Source organism: Salvelinus namaycush, unplaced genomic scaffold (assembly GCF_016432855.1).
Source record: "Salvelinus namaycush isolate Seneca unplaced genomic scaffold, SaNama_1.0 Scaffold505, whole genome shotgun sequence".
NCBI classification, from domain to species: domain Eukaryota; kingdom Metazoa; phylum Chordata; class Actinopteri; order Salmoniformes; family Salmonidae; genus Salvelinus; species Salvelinus namaycush.
Window position 1 is genome coordinate 86,092 of NW_024061204.1, and position 17,056 is coordinate 103,147.

General features: G+C 43.4%; 1 protein-coding gene across 1 annotated transcript; it reads left to right on the plus strand.

The window, feature by feature from the left end:
• Positions 1-1,040: 1,040 nt before the first annotated feature.
• On the plus strand, positions 1,041-16,378 carry LOC120041684 (NACHT, LRR and PYD domains-containing protein 12-like). The gene is made up of 7 exons (XM_038986547.1): positions 1,041-1,199; positions 1,449-1,501; positions 2,648-4,424; positions 6,923-7,108; positions 7,610-7,783; positions 8,113-8,286; positions 16,303-16,378. Exons 1-7 carry the CDS (start codon positions 1,195-1,197, stop codon positions 16,376-16,378), a joined length of 2,445 nt encoding a protein of 814 aa, XP_038842475.1. The 5' UTR covers positions 1,041-1,194.
• Positions 16,379-17,056: the final 678 nt, after the last annotated feature.

Consider the following 17,056-nt stretch of genomic DNA (forward strand, 5'->3'; position numbering starts at 1 on the left):
AAGGGGGGGACAGTAAAACATCTGAAGGGGGGGACAGTAAAACATCTGAAGAGGGGGACAGTAAAACATCTGAAGAGGGGGACAGTAAAACATCTGAAGGGGGGGACAGTAAAACATCTGAAGAGGGGGACAGTAAAACATCTGAAGGGGGGGACAGTAAAACATCTGAAGAGGGGGACAGTAAAACATCTGAAGAGGGGGACAGTAAAACATCTGAAGGGGGGGACAGTAAAACATCTGAAGAGGGGGACAGTAAAACATCTGAAGAGGGGGACAGTAAAACATCTGAAGAGGGGGACAGTAAAACATCTGAAGGGGGGGACAGTAAAACATCTGAAGGGGGGGACAGTAAAACATCTGAAGAGGGGGACAGTAAAACATCTGAAGAGGGGGACAGTAAAACATCTGAAGAGGGGGACAGTAAAACATCTGAAGAGGGGGACAGTAAAACATCTGAAGAGGACAGTAAAACATCTGAAGAGGGGGACAGTAAAACATCTGAAGGGGGGGACAGTAAAACATCTGAAGGGGGGGACAGTAAAACATCTGAAGGGGGGGACAGTAAAACATCTGAAGAGGGGGACAGTAAAACATCTGAAGAGGGGGACAGTAAAACATCTGAAGAGGGGGACAGTAAAACATCTGAAGAGGGGGACAGTAAAACATCTGAAGAGGGGGACAGTAAAACATCTGAAGAGGGGGACAGTAAAACATCTGAAGAGGACAGTAAAACATCTGAAGGGGACAGTAAAACATCTGAAGAGGACAGTAAAACATCTGAAGGGGGGGACAGTAAAACATCTGAAGAGGGGGACAGTAAAACATCTGAAGAGGGGGACAGTAAAACATCTGAAGAGGGGGACAGTAAAACATCTGAAGAGGGGGACAGTAAAACATCTGAAGAGGGGGACAGTAAAACATCTGAAGAGGGGGACAGTAAAACATCTGAAGGGGGGGACAGTAAAACATCTGAAGAGGGGGACAGTAAAACATCTGAAGGGGGGGACAGTAAAACATCTGAAGGGGGGGACAGTAAAACATCTGAAGAGGACAGTAAAAAAATCTGAATTGTATATAGTCGTTTTTCTATGGTCAACATATTATATAATACAAATCAATATATTGGCTTTATTGATTTACTATGTGTTCACTCACAGGGATGATGGATCACATCTTCATGACTTTAGCTACATTATGAGGTGAGGAGGAGGATTAAACTATTGGCTAAACTATAGACCTGTGGCCCTTCTTTTCTTTCAACCCTAGCCAGTCAGGCTACAAGACGGGTCAATCTCGGTTGAGGAACAGAAGATCGTTCTGAGAGCGATAACGAGAAAGTGTTTTGGAAAGAAAAGAAGGGACACAGGTCTATTTTATTACTGGTAGCTTTCGATCGACCTCTTGGAGACCCATGATATACAATGTGTCCATGTTTGTTGTTGTTCCAGATCCGCCCACCGTTTTGAGGACGTTGAGACAGAGAAGATATGTGAGGAAACCGGTAAGTAAAGCTGTGACACTGAGTTGAAACACCAGAAAGGGTCTCCTTATGAAGTAATGTATCTGAGGTGAAACACCAGAAATGGTCTCCTTATGAAGTAATGTATCTGAGGTGAAACACCAGAAATGGTCTCCTTATGAAGTAATGTATCTGAGGTGAAACACCAGAAATGGTCTCCTTATGAAGTAATGTATCTGAGGTGAAACACCAGAAATGGTCTCCTCATGAAGTAATGTATCTGAGGTGAAACACCAGAAATGGTCTCCTTATGAAGTAATGTATCTGAGGTGAAACACCAGAAATGGTCTCCTTATGAAGTAATGTATCTGAGGTGAAACACCAGAAATGGTCTCCTCATGAAGTAATGTATCTGAGGTGAAACACCAGAAATGGTCTCCTCATGAAGTAATGTATCTGAGGTGAAACACCAGAAATGGTCTCCTCATGAAGTAATGTAGCTGAATATAGCTTTATCTTTCTATTATTTACATCCATTTTGTTTATTGTTCTATTTTAAACTGGTCTTGTATGTCAAAGATCTATAGGATATACTTTTGATTTACTGGTCTGTTTCTTACCTAGATTTACATGTAACATAAAGTGTGTATGTGTATGGGGGAAAAAAACAATAGCTATGTTTACATTTTTACTGGTCAAACCACAACTGAGCTAGCCAAATCCAACATTTTTACTGGTCAAACCACAACTGAGCTAGCCAAATCCAACATTTTTACTGGTCAAACCACAACTGAGCTAGCCAAATCCAACATTTTTGTTTTACCCAATCTCTGACACTAGAACCTCTTATTTCAGTCTCTGAAAAGTGATTTTTTTCTACGCTTTTTTGGGGGGTTGCGCCTGTAGGCTATTTCATGGTACGGCGCTGTATATTCCCCATGGGCATTAAAGGAATGACTTTGACCATATATGGTTAATTAGGGGTGTTTCTAAGGTCATGGCCAAGGTCATGCACGAGCACTGAGGCTGAGAACAATTGGTATTTATCAATGGTTATCTCCTACCACTGTGCCTATGACACTTATAGGATTGTTTGATAAATCACACTTTTTGTATGCATACGGATATTCTAAATTATGTTCTTAAGTAATATATATATATATATTTTTAATGTGTTCTTCTTTCCAGTGGATGACATCACACAGAGAGTTAAAGGGAAACTGAAAGCCAGTCTGAAGAAGAAGTTTAGATGTGCGTTTGAAGGCACAGCTGAGGAACAAACTGGACTTGATAGCGTTTACACACAGCTCTACATCACACAAGAAGAGGTTAATAAAGAACATGAGGTTCAACGGATTGAATATACATCCAAGAGAAACATATCAGACACTCCAATAAACTGCAATGACATCTTCAAACCATTACCTGGAGAAGAGAAGAGACCCATCAGAACTGTAATGACAAAGGGAATCACTGGCATTGGAAAAACAATCTCTGTACATAAGTTCATCCTCGACTGGGCAGAAGGAACTGCCAATCAGGATGTTGATTTCATCTTTGTTCTTCCTTTCCGAGAGCTGAATTTGATTAAAGATGAGCAGTACAGTCTTCATGGACTTCTGAATGAATTCCACCCTGAACTAACAGAGATAGTAGAAGCAAAGATTTATGCTACCTGCAAAGTTCTGTTCATCTTTGATGGTCTGGATGAAAGCCAACTGCCTGTGGATTTTGAAAAACACAAGAGGGTGACTGATGTTACACAGACATCATCGGTGGATGTGCTGCTGACAAGCCTCATCAAGGGGAATCTGCTTCCTAAAGCTCTCCTCTGGATAACCTCCAGACCAGCAGCAGCCAATCAGATCCTGCGTCAGTATATCAGCAAGGTGACAGAAGTACGAGGGTTCAACGACAAACAGAAAGAAGAGTACTTTAGGAAGAGATTCACAGATCAGAACCGGGCCAGCAGAATCATCTCACACATTAATACATCAAGGAGCCTCCACATCATGTGCCACATACCAGTCTTCTGTTGGATTACTGCCAGGGTTCTTGAGCAAATGTTGAGTGATGATAAGAGCAGAGAGATCACAACTCTGACTGAGATGTACAATCACCTTCTACTCATTGATACAAACCTGAAAAGCAAGACGTATAGTGGGGAAAATGTGACGGATCTGACCATAATCGTAGAAAGAAACAAAGAAAACATTGTGAAACTGGCTCAACTGGCATTTAAACAGCTGGTGAAGGGCAATCTGATATTCTCTAAGAAAGACCTGGAGGAAAGTGGCATTGATGTCAGTGAAGCCTCAGTGTACTCTGGGTTTTGCACAGAAATCTTGAAAGAAGAGCATGGGTTGTATCGGAAGGAGGTGTACTGCTTTGTTCACCTGAGTTTCCAGGAGTTCCTTGCTGCTCTGTACGTGTTCCACTGCTGTGTGAGCAAGAACATCAAGGCCCTGGAGTCTTTCATTGGGGATGTGTCTTCAGAGCTGCCCTTGCATGAGCTGCTGAAGATGATGGTGGATAAAGCCTTGGAGAGTGAGAATGGACACCTGGATCTGTTCCTCCGCTTCCTTGTTGGCATCTCAACAGAATCCAACCAGAGACTGTTACAAGACCTACTGCCACAAACAGAGATCAGCTCAGAGACTGTTGACGAAATTAAGAAATACCTCAGGAAGCCAAATGTAGAGCAAGTTTCACCTGATAGGTACATCAATCTACTCATCTGCTTGACTGAGATGAAAGATGATTCAGTACATGAGGACATTGACAAGTTCCTGAAGTCTGGAAAACCTGCAGAAATAGAAAGGTCACCTGGTGACTGCTCAGCATTGGTCAATGCGCTGCTGATATCAAAGGGCGTGCTGGATGACCTTGACCTGCAGAGATACAACACATCTGAGGAGGGGCGTTTGAGACTGATCCCAGCTGTGAGGAATTGCAGAAAGGCAATGTAAGTAATAATGTAAATCTCGCAAATACCATACTTAAAGCCCCCAAACCGTATTTGTGTGTGTTTATTTTCTGAAAATAGCTCCAAATACGTTTTTATTCATTTATTTCTCGGAGCCTCCTTTTGCCATTGAAATGCTCAGTCTGATCTTGTAGGTGTGTTGATACAAATTGTAATATATTTACATACACAGCCCTGATTTAAAAAATATATATAATTGGCAGATACTGTAGGATCGTTTAGACTCAACTTTGGACCCTCTAATCAGGGAGTGATTTAGAACTGGGACACCAGGTGGGTGCAGTTAATTATCCGGTTGAACAGAAAACCTGCAGGCTCCGGACCTAGTAGAGTAAAAGTTGAATACCCCTGGTCTAGAGCCTACCCCCCTTACCACTTCAAAGTAGGACGATACATATGCAAATAAAAGATGACTGGTCACTGGTCAGAATAATAATAATCAAATCAGATTGTGATGTCATGCTGTGGTCCAAAAACTCCATCCCACCTGAACAAGCTCTTACATTAAAAAACTATTACAGTATCATTATTTTCACAATTTCAGTGATATTTCGACCTCATAGTGTGGAAATATCAGAAACAGAAAAATCACGTTTTTTTTTACTGCACTGCCCTTTTAAAACCATTTTGAAACCTAACCAATATTTCTGAAAATAAATGAATTGCTTACTTGTGAAGTAGTTGAAAACTAATCATTTTAAACTTTTATGCTCATTTTGAACAAATCAACTAGCTCCCTTTCAATCACATATACTTTTTTATTAGAAATGTTAAAATGTCACAACAGGTTTAGAAACATTATGCATATAGGAAGGAGGTCATGTAACCTTCCTTAAGACCTGCTGTTATATTCAGAGCTGCCAAGGCTTTTGAATCATGTGGACAACCATGGTTCGTTACCCAGATGGTCACGCATATACTGTACATGGAAGGAAATTCCATTGAATGAATACGGATTATAATACTGAATATGCTAAGATGCTCTTAATTAAAGCAATTATTTATAACTTTTCTTTGACAGTTTATTTGGGACTCGTTGAAAAAATAGTTATCGTTGTTTCAAACAATTTCAAATTGGATAACTTCAAAGAATATCAATATTTAAATACCTACAAATATTATTGTATTTTTGCAAGACTTGTTTTTTAATATCAAAATAAATGTTTTCCTTTTATCATCTATGTTTGACTAACTCAACTATCTGGATTTTTTGATGAAATACATATATGATATATTTTTGGCCCAGGTCTTAATATCACCGTAATCAGAGAATCACTAGTGTTAAACATCCCCAACTCGCACTTCAACACAATCTGTCTGGGGTCTGGGGGTCCTCCCTCAGAACTTTCTGGGGCATCTAAAGCTCATTTCCACACAATTTAATATAACCCTTTTGGGGTAATTTTGGGGTCACTTTATTGTAATTAAGAATAGAATATGTTTCTAAACCCTTCTACATGATTTTGGATGCTACCATGATTATGGACCATGCTGAATGAATTGTGAATAATGATGAGTGAGAAAGTTATAGACACATGAATATCATACCCCACCAAAAATGCTAACCTCCCCTGATATTGTAATGGTGAGAGGTTAGCATGTCTTGGGGGTATGATATTTGTGCGTCTGTAACTTTCTCACTCATCATTATTCATAATTAATTCAGGACTATCCGTAATGATGGTAGCATCCACATTAATGTAGAAGTGTTTAGAAACATATTCTATTCTTACTTACAATAAAAGGGACTCCAAAAATGACACAATACATTATTTACCATTAATTTCTATTGGGCACAAAATAATCTGAAACACAACCAAAACAAACAGCAAATGCATCTAACAAATGTGTAGAGTCACAAGCTTGATGTAGTCATCGCGTGCTATGAATGTAGGACCAAATACTTCACTCTTTACTACTTTAATACACATACAAGTTCACCCGATTAATGGTACATCAACTGGCGAAAACTAGCCAAGTTAATTTACTTCTGTTGAAACGGGACAAAACAAAGGCTACAAAACATTTCCATACACACAACAGCTGTGACGGATACTGATATAGCTAGAAGCTAGAGCTGAACTAGCTGTGGTAGCTACTAGCTAGCTCAGCACTGGGAATCTACTTTTTCCCCTGTTAAGTCAAACACCAGTTACCTTGCATCAGTCAAATAAACTAGCCAGTTTCTGTTCTGCTTGCCTTTACAACTCGGAGAAAAAGCACAACACACAGCATCTGCCTCTGTTCATCTCTCCCGTGGCGGTCCTATAAGCCAGCCTTTCAGAAACTTTTCCTTCACACTGTCCAGGCTGAAACCACCAAACAGCCTACCTGACCGCTCTGAGGCATACGCTTGTTCCTAAAGCACACCGATAACACTTTTTGTATCACAGTGCAATGATAAAACTGGGAGGGGACAAAAAAATGCAGTTTCAGAATGAAGTGAAAGTTGCGCCCCTGCATCTCTGTTTCTGCAGACTAGCAGGCTGTAGACTCCTACCTGAGCACTATGAATCACTGGCCTTCGTTCTCCAATCAGCAGACTCATCCTTGAGAGAGCTCGACCTGAGGAACTGTACGCTGTCTGATGGTGATGATGAGGGCAGACTGAGTGTTCTCTTTGCTGCATTGAAACATCCACTCTGTAAACTGGAGACACTGAGGTCAGTACTTTGGGAGGTGTTTTCAGATGACGAGAACCTGAAGATTGTTGGATAGCTTTTAGGGTCATTTTGTCACCCTGACAGCTTGTATATGTACTGATCATATGTTCTTGATCATTGTTGTAATGGCGGCAGGTAGCCTAGAGTGTTGGGCCAGTAACCAAAAGGTCATTGGTTCAAATACCTGAGCCAACAATGTGTCAAATCTGTCAACGTGCCCTTAAGCAAGGCACTTAACCCTAATTTGCTCTAGGGGTTTCGTACTATGTCTGACCCTGTAAAACAACACATTTCACTGCACCTATCTGGTGTATGGGACAATAATACTAATATATAACATCTATTATTTGTTTTAACACTTAGCTTAGGGTATGAATGCATATCAAACCTTTCCTCACAAGAATGTTGATGTTTTTTGGGTAGCACTTTCTTTGTAGTATAGTCTTATGAAGTATTATATATAAATATCCTATCATAAAATGGTTTTCTCTGTTGTTGCAGACTTGCTGGCTGTGAACTCACTGAGTGGTTTTATGAAGTGTTGGCCTCAGTTCTCAGCTCAAATGACTCTCACCTGAGAGAGCTGGATCTGAGTCACAATGACCTGCAGGATTCAGGAGTGAAGCTGCTCTCTGCTGGACTGGGGAATCCACACTGTCAACTAGAGACACTGAGGTCAGTACTTAGAAACATTGTTACTGTTACTGAGACCAAAATGTCTGTGTAAGAAAACAATCCATCCTCAGTTTTTTGGAACAGTTTAAAAAATATATAGTATACTGCTATATTGACTGACCATATATTGTTGAGTCAGAATATCCACAGGGGCCCATTCCTTCAGAAAATATACCTTAAACACCTTAGTTTCTCCAATCCATCTATCTTATATAACAAGACTGTCCCTTTTAGAATAATGTGTCCATTAGATATTTTGTATTGCTCAATAATGTTACCAAATAAATGTTATATTTTGATGTGTTTTACCCTACCTCTGTTCACTGCAGGATGTCATTCTGTAGAGTCACAGAGGAAGGCTGTGCTTCTCTGGCTTCAGCTCTGAGGTCAAACCCCTCCCACATGAGAGAACTGGACCTGAGCTTCAATCACCCAGGTGACTCAGGAGTCAGACTGCTCTCTGCTAGACTGGAGGATCCACACTGTAGACTGGAGAAACTCAAGTTAGTAAAGTTCCTGTGGAAACCATACATTTCTAGTGCCTTTCTTTCCCATTTATACCACCTCCTTTGAGTTCTGACCAAAACAGAATGCCAAACAGTCTTGTAACTGATTGATTGAATATTGCATTTGTCTTATTATTCTGAGAACAGCCAGGTATGGATATGGGGTAGAGCTCTTACTTTGTCACCTTTTTGGACTAGACTAGACAGTCTGGACTAGACTACACTTCATACAGGCTGGACTAGACTACACTTCATACAGGCTGGACTAGACTACACTTCACACAGGCTGGACTAGACTACACTTCACACAGGCTGGACTAGACTACACTTCACACAGGCTGGACTAGACTACACTTCATACAGGCTGGACTAGACTACACTTCATACAGGCTGGACTAGACTACACTTCATACAGGCTGGACTAGACTACACTTCATACAGGCTGGACTAGACTACACTTCATACAGGCTGGACTAGACTACACTTTATACAGGCTGGACTAGACTAGACTTCACACAGGCTGGACTAGACTAGACTTCATACAGGCTGGACTAGACTAGACTTCATACAGGCTGGACTAGACTAGACTTCATACAGGCTGGACTAGACTAGACTTCATACAGGCTGGACTAGACTAGACTTCATACAGTCTGGACTAGACTAGACTTCATACAGTCTGTACTAGACTACACTTCATACAGGCTGGACTAGACTAGACTTCATACAGTCTGGACTAGACTAGACTTCATACAGTCTGGACTAGACTAGACTTCATACAGTCTGGACTAGACTAGACTTCATACAGTCTGGACTAGACTAAACTTCATACAGGCTGGACTAGACTAGACTTCATACAGGCTGGACTAGACTAGACTTCATACAGGCTGGACTAGACTAGACTTCATACAGGCTGGACTAGACTAGACTTCATACAGTCTGGACTAGACTAGACTTCATACAGTCTGGACTAGACTAGACTTCATACAGGCTGGACTAGACTAGACTTCATACAGGCTGGACTAGACTAGACTTCATACAGGCTGGACTAGACTAGACTTCATACAGGCTGGACTAGACTTCATACAGGCTGGACTAGACTTCATACAGGCTGGACTAGACTAGACTTCATACAGGCTGGACTAGACTAGACTTCATACAGGCTGGACTAGACTAGACTTCATACAGGCTGGACTAGACTACACTTCATACAGGCTGGACTAGACTACACTTCATACAGTCTGGGCTAGACTACACTTCATACAGGCTGGACTAGACTACACTTCATACAGGCTGGACTAGACTACACTTCATACAGGCTGGACTAGACTACACTTCATACAGGCTGGACTAGACTACACTCCACACAGGCTGGACTAGACTACACTCCACACAGGCTGGACTAGACTACACGTCACACAGGCTGGACTAGACTACACGTCACACAGGCTGGACTAGACTACACGTCACACAGGCTGGACTAGACTACACTTCACACAGGCTGGACTAGACTACACTCCATACAGGCTGGACTAGACTACACTTCACACAGGCTGGACTAGACTACACTTCACACAGGCTGGACTAGACTACACTTCACACAGGCTGGACTAGACTACACTTCATACAGGCTGGACTAGACTACACTTCATACAGGCTGGACTAGACTACACTTCATACAGGCTGGACTAGACTACACTTCATACAGGCTGGACTAGACTACACTTCATACAGGCTGGACTAGACTACTCTTCATACAGGCTGGACTAGACTACTCTTCATACAGGCTGGACTAGACTACACTTCACACAGGCTGGACTAGACTACACTTCACACAGGCTGGACTAGACTACACTTCACACAGGCTGGACTAGACTACACTTCACACAGGCTGGACTAGACTTCATACAGGCTGGACTAGACTTCATACAGGCTGGACTAGACTAGATTTCATACAGTCTGGACTAGACTACACTTCATACAGTCTGGACTAGACTACACGTCATACAGGCTGGTCTAGACTACACGTCATACAGGCTGGTCTAGACTACACGTCATACAGGCTGGTCTAGACTACACGTCATACAGGCTGGACTGGACTACACTTCATACAGGCTGGACTAGACTACACTCCACACAGGCTGGACTAGACTACACTCCACACAGGCTGGACTAGACTACACTCCACACAGGCTGGACTAGACTACACTTCACACAGGCTGGACTAGACTACACTCCATACAGGCTGGACTAGACTACACTCCATACAGGCTGGACTAGACTACACTTCATACAGGCTGGACTAGACTACACTTCATACAGGCTGGACTAGACTAGACTTCATACAGTCTGGACTAGACTTCATACAGGCTGGACTAGACTAGACTTCATACAGGCTGGACTAGACTACACTTCATACAGGCTGGACTAGACTACACTTCATACAGGCTGGACTAGACTACTCTTCATACAGGCTGGACTAGACTACACTCCACACAGGCTGGACTAGACTACACTCCACACAGGCTGGACTAGACTACACTCCACACAGGCTGGACTAGACTACACTCCACACAGGCTGGACTAGACTACACGTCACACAGGCTGGACTAGACTACACTTCACACAGGCTGGACTAGACTACACTTCACACAGGCTGGACTAGACTAGACTTCATACAGGTTGGACTAGACTAGACTTCATACAGGCTGGACTAGACTAGACTTCATACAGGTTGGACTAGACTACACTTCATACAGGCTGGACTAGACTACACATTATACAGGCTGGACTAGACTACACTTCATACAGGCTGGACTAGACTAGACTTCACACAGGCTGGACTAGACTAGACTTCATACAGGCTGGACTAGACTAGACTTCATACAGGCTGGACTAGACTAGACTTCATACAGGCTGGACTAGACTAGACTTCATACAGTCTGGACTAGACTAGACTTCATACAGTCTGGACTAGACTAGACTTCATACAGTCTGGACTAGACTAGACTTCATACAGGCTGGACTAGACTAGACTTCATACAGGCTGGACTAGACTAGACTTCATACAGTCTGGACTAGACTAGACTTCATACAGTCTGTACTAGACTACACTTCATACAGGCTGGACTAGACTAGACTTCATACAGGCTGGACTAGACTAGACTTCATACAGGCTGGACTAGACTAGACTTCATACAGGCTGGACTAGACTAGACTTCATACAGTCTGGACTAGACTAGACTTCATACAGGCTGGACTAGACTAGACTTCATACAGGCTGGACTAGACTTCATACAGGCTGGACTAGACTAGACTTCATACAGGCTGGACTAGACTAGACTTCATACAGGCTGGACTAGACTAGACTTCATACAGGCTGGACTAGACTAGACTTCATACAGGCTGGACTAGACTTCATACAGGCTGGACTAGACTTCATACAGGCTGGACTAGACTTCATACAGGCTGGACTAGACTAGACTTCATACAGGCTGGACTAGACTAGACTTCATACAGGCTGGACTAGACTAGACTTCATACAGGCTGGACTAGACTAGACTTCATACAGGCTGGACTAGACTAGACTTCATACAGGCTGGACTAGACTACACTTCATACAGGCTGGACTAGACTACACGTCATACAGGCTGGACTAGACTACACGTCATACAGGCTGGACTAGACTACACTCCACACAGGCTGGACTAGACTACACGTCACACAGGCTGGACTAGACTACACGTCACACAGGCTGGACTAGACTACACTTCACACAGGCTGGACTAGACTACACTCCACACAGGCTGGACTAGACTACACTTCACACAGGCTGGACTAGACTACACTTCACACAGGCTGGACTAGACTACACTTCACACAGGCTGGACTAGACTACACTTCATACAGGCTGGACTAGACTACACTTCATACAGGCTGGACTAGACTACACTTCATACAGGCTGGACTAGACTACACTTCATACAGGCTGGACTAGACTACACTTCATACAGGCTGGACTAGACTACTCTTCATACAGGCTGGACTAGACTACTCTTCATACAGGCTGGACTAGACTACACTTCACACAGGCTGGACTAGACTACACTTCACACAGGCTGGACTAGACTACACTTCACACAGGCTGGACTAGACTACACTTCACACAGGCTGGACTAGACTTCATACAGGCTGGACTAGACTTCATACAGGCTGGACTAGACTAGACTTCATACAGACTGGACTAGACTAGACTTCATACAGACTGGACTAGACTAGACTTCATACAGACTGGACTAGACTACACTTCATACAGTCTGGTCTAGACTACACGTCATACAGGCTGGTCTAGACTACACGTCATACAGGCTGGACTGGACTACACTTCATACAGGCTGGACTAGACTACACGTCATACAGGCTGGACTAGACTACACTTTATACAGACTGGACTAGACTACACTCCACACAGGCTGGACTAGACTACACTTCACACAGGCTGGACTAGACTAGACTTCATACAGGCTGGACTGGACTAGACTTCATACAGACTGGACTAGACTAGACTTCATACAGGCTGGACTAGACTAGACTTCATACAGGCTGGACTAGACTACACTTCATACAGGCTGGACTAGACTAGACTTCATACAGGCTGGACTAGACTACACTTCATACAGGCTGGACTAGACTACACTTCATACAGGCTGGACTAGACTACACTTCATACAGGCTGGACTAGACTACACTTCATACAGGCTGGACTAGACTACACTCCATACAGGCTGGACTAGACTACACTCCACACAGGCTGGACTAGACTACACTCCACACAGGCTGGACTAGACTACACGTCACACAGGCTGGACTAGACTACACGTCACACAGGCTGGACTAGACTACACTTCACACAGGCTGGACTAGACTACACTCCATACAGGCTGGACTAGACTACACTTCACACAGGCTGGACTAGACTACACTTCACACAGGCTGGACTAGACTACACTTCACACAGGCTGGACTAGACTACACTTCATACAGGCTGGACTAGACTACACTTCATACAGGCTGGACTAGACTACACTTCATACAGGCTGGACTAGACTACACTTCATACAGGCTGGACTAGACTACACTTCATACAGGCTGGACTAGACTACTCTTCATACAGGCTGGACTAGACTACACTTCATACTGGCTGGACTAGACTACACTTCATACAGGCTGGACTAGACTACACTTCATACAGACTGGACTAGACTTCATACAGACTGGACTAGACTTCATACAGACTGGACTAGACTTCATACAGGCTGGACTAGACTAGACTTCATACAGGCTGGACTAGACTAGACTTCATACAGGCTGGACTAGACTAGACTTCATACAGACTGGACTAGACTAGACTTCATACAGGCTGGACTAGACTACACGTCATACAGGCTGGTCTAGACTACACGTCATACAGGCTGGACTAGACTACACATCATACAGGCTGGACTAGACTACACGTCATACAGGCTGGACTAGACTACACGTCATACAGGCTGGACTAGACTACACTCCACACAGGCTGGACTAGACTACACTCCACACAGGCTGGACTAGACTACACTCCACACAGGCTGGACTAGACTACACTTCACACAGGCTGGACTAGACTACACTCCATACAGGCTGGACTAGACTACACTTCACACAGGCTGGACTAGACTACACTTCACACAGGCTGGACTAGACTACACTTCATACAGGCTGGACTAGACTACACTTCATACAGGCTGGACTAGACTACACTTCATACAGGCTGGACTAGACTACACTTCATACAGGCTGGACTAGACTAGACTTCATACAGGCTGGACTAGACTAGACTTCATACAGGCTGGACTAGACTAGACTTCATACAGGCTGGACTAGACTAGACTTCATACAGGCTGGACTAGACTAGACTTCATACAGGCTGGACTAGACTAGACTTCATACAGTCTGGACTAGACTAGACTTCATACAGGCTGGACTAGACTAGACTTCATACAGGCTGGACTAGACTAGACTTCATACAGTCTGGGCTAGACTACACTTCATACAGGCTGGACTAGACTAGACTTCATACAGGCTGGACTAGACTAGACTTCATACAGGCTGGACTAGACTAGACTTCATACAGGCTGGACTAGACTAGACTTCATACAGTCTGGACTAGACTAGACTTCATACAGGCTGGACTAGACTAGACTTCATACAGTCTGGACTAGACTAGACTTCATACAGGCTGGACTAGACTAGACTTCATACAGGCTGGACTAGACTAGACTTCATACAGGCTGGACTAGACTTCATACAGGCTGGACTAGACTTCATACAGGCTGGACTAGACTTCATACAGGCTGGACTAGACTAGACTTCATACAGGCTGGACTAGACTAGACTTCATACAGGCTGGACTAGACTACACTTCATACAGGCTGGACTAGACTACACGTCATACAGGCTGGTCTAGACTACACGTCATACAGACTGGACTAGACTACACTCCACACAGGCTGGACTAGACTACACTCCACACAGGCTGGACTAGACTACACTCCACACAGGCTGGACTAGACTACACGTCACACAGGCTGGACTAGACTACACGTCACACAGGCTGGACTAGACTACACTTCACACAGGCTGGACTAGACTACACTCCATACAGGCTGGACTAGACTACACTTCACACAGGCTGGACTAGACTACACGTCACACAGGCTGGACTAGACTACACGTCACACAGGCTGGACTAGACTACACTTCACACAGGCTGGACTAGACTACACTTCATACAGGCTGGACTAGACTACACTTCATACAGGCTGGACTAGACTACACTTCATACAGGCTGGACTAGACTACACTTCATACAGGCTGGACTAGACTACACTTCATACAGGCTGGACTAGACTACTCTTCATACAGGCTGGACTAGACTACTCTTCATACAGGCTGGACTAGACTACACTTCATACAGGCTGGACTAGACTACACTTCACACAGGCTGGACTAGACTACACTTCACACAGGCTGGACTAGACTAGACTTCACACAGGCTGGACTAGACTTCATACAGGCTGGACTAGACTTCATACAGGCTGGACTAGACTAGACTTCATACAGACTGGACTAGACTAGACTTCATACAGTCTGGACTAGACTACACGTCATACAGGCTGGTCTAGACTACACGTCATACAGGCTGGTCTAGACTACACGTCATACAGGCTGGTCTAGACTACACGTCATACAGGCTGGACTGGACTACACTTCATACAGGCTGGACTAGACTACACTCCACACAGGCTGGACTAGACTACACTCCACACAGGCTGGACTAGACTACACTCCACACAGGCTGGACTAGACTACACGTCACACAGGCTGGACTAGACTACACGTCACACAGGCTGGACTAGACTACACTTCACACAGGCTGGACTAGACTACACTCCATACAGGCTGGACTAGACTACACTTCACACAGGCTGGACTAGACTACACTTCACACAGGCTGGACTAGACTACACTTCACACAGGCTGGACTAGACTACACTTCACACAGGCTGGACTAGACTACACTTCATACAGGCTGGACTAGACTACACTTCATACAGGCTGGACTAGACTACACTTCATACAGGCTGGACTAGACTACACTTCATACAGGCTGGACTAGACTACACTTCATACAGGCTGGACTAGACTACTCTTCATACAGGCTGGACTAGACTACACTTCATACAGGCTGGACTAGACTACACTTCACACAGGCTGGACTAGACTACACTTCACACAGGCTGGACTAGACTACACTTCACACAGGCTGGACTAGACTACACTTCACACAGGCTGGACTAGTCTACACTCCATACAGGCTGGACTAGACTACACTTCATACAGGCTGGACTAGACTAGACTCCACTTCATACAGGCTGTGTGTCATTCACTCTGTCTGTTCCTCTGTCACTCCCACAGTGTGGAACATAATGAAGAAATTTGGGTAAAACCACAGCTGATAAAGAAATGTAAGTGTGATAAAGAACTGGAATAGAACTTTATGAAATATTATTATTCTATTCTATTCTCTTTTATTATATGATTTTTTAAAAACATTTATAAATCACACATTGTTTTTTAATCTTTATTTTTGAGAGGCTATTTTCAGATTTGATTGAACACCATGTCAGCATAGGTTTGATTCTGGCCTACTGCTCTTTGACACAACCTCTCTCTATCTTTCCCAACTGTCATTCTCTTCCTGGTCCATTTCAATACAGAAATCTTCCAATAGAATATTCTATCAGATTTTGGAACCTATCCTATAGGACTTGTTCCAAAATCTGATAGGATTATTGTATAGGAATCATATAGGATACTATAAGATAAAATCCTATAGGATAGAATCCCATAGGAGTCCAAAGGACTGGTTCCAAAATATGATAGGATTGTATTACTCCTATATTGTGGTGGTGTGTTGAACAGGTTGAGAACCTCAGGGAATTACTATTGGTGTGAGTAGGCAAAGAGATGGAGATTGTGCTCCAGAGAGACATTGGAGAAAGACTGTTCCTCAGTTTACTGGTCTTGATTGCCGTTTAACATCTATGTGCAGATTTCTGTGCCATATTTAGCTGTGAGATTGTCCAATAAAGCTACATATTAGAATGTTTAAGATTATTTCTGTTAATTTCCTGTACGTGGACAGTATGTGATACTACATTACACAACC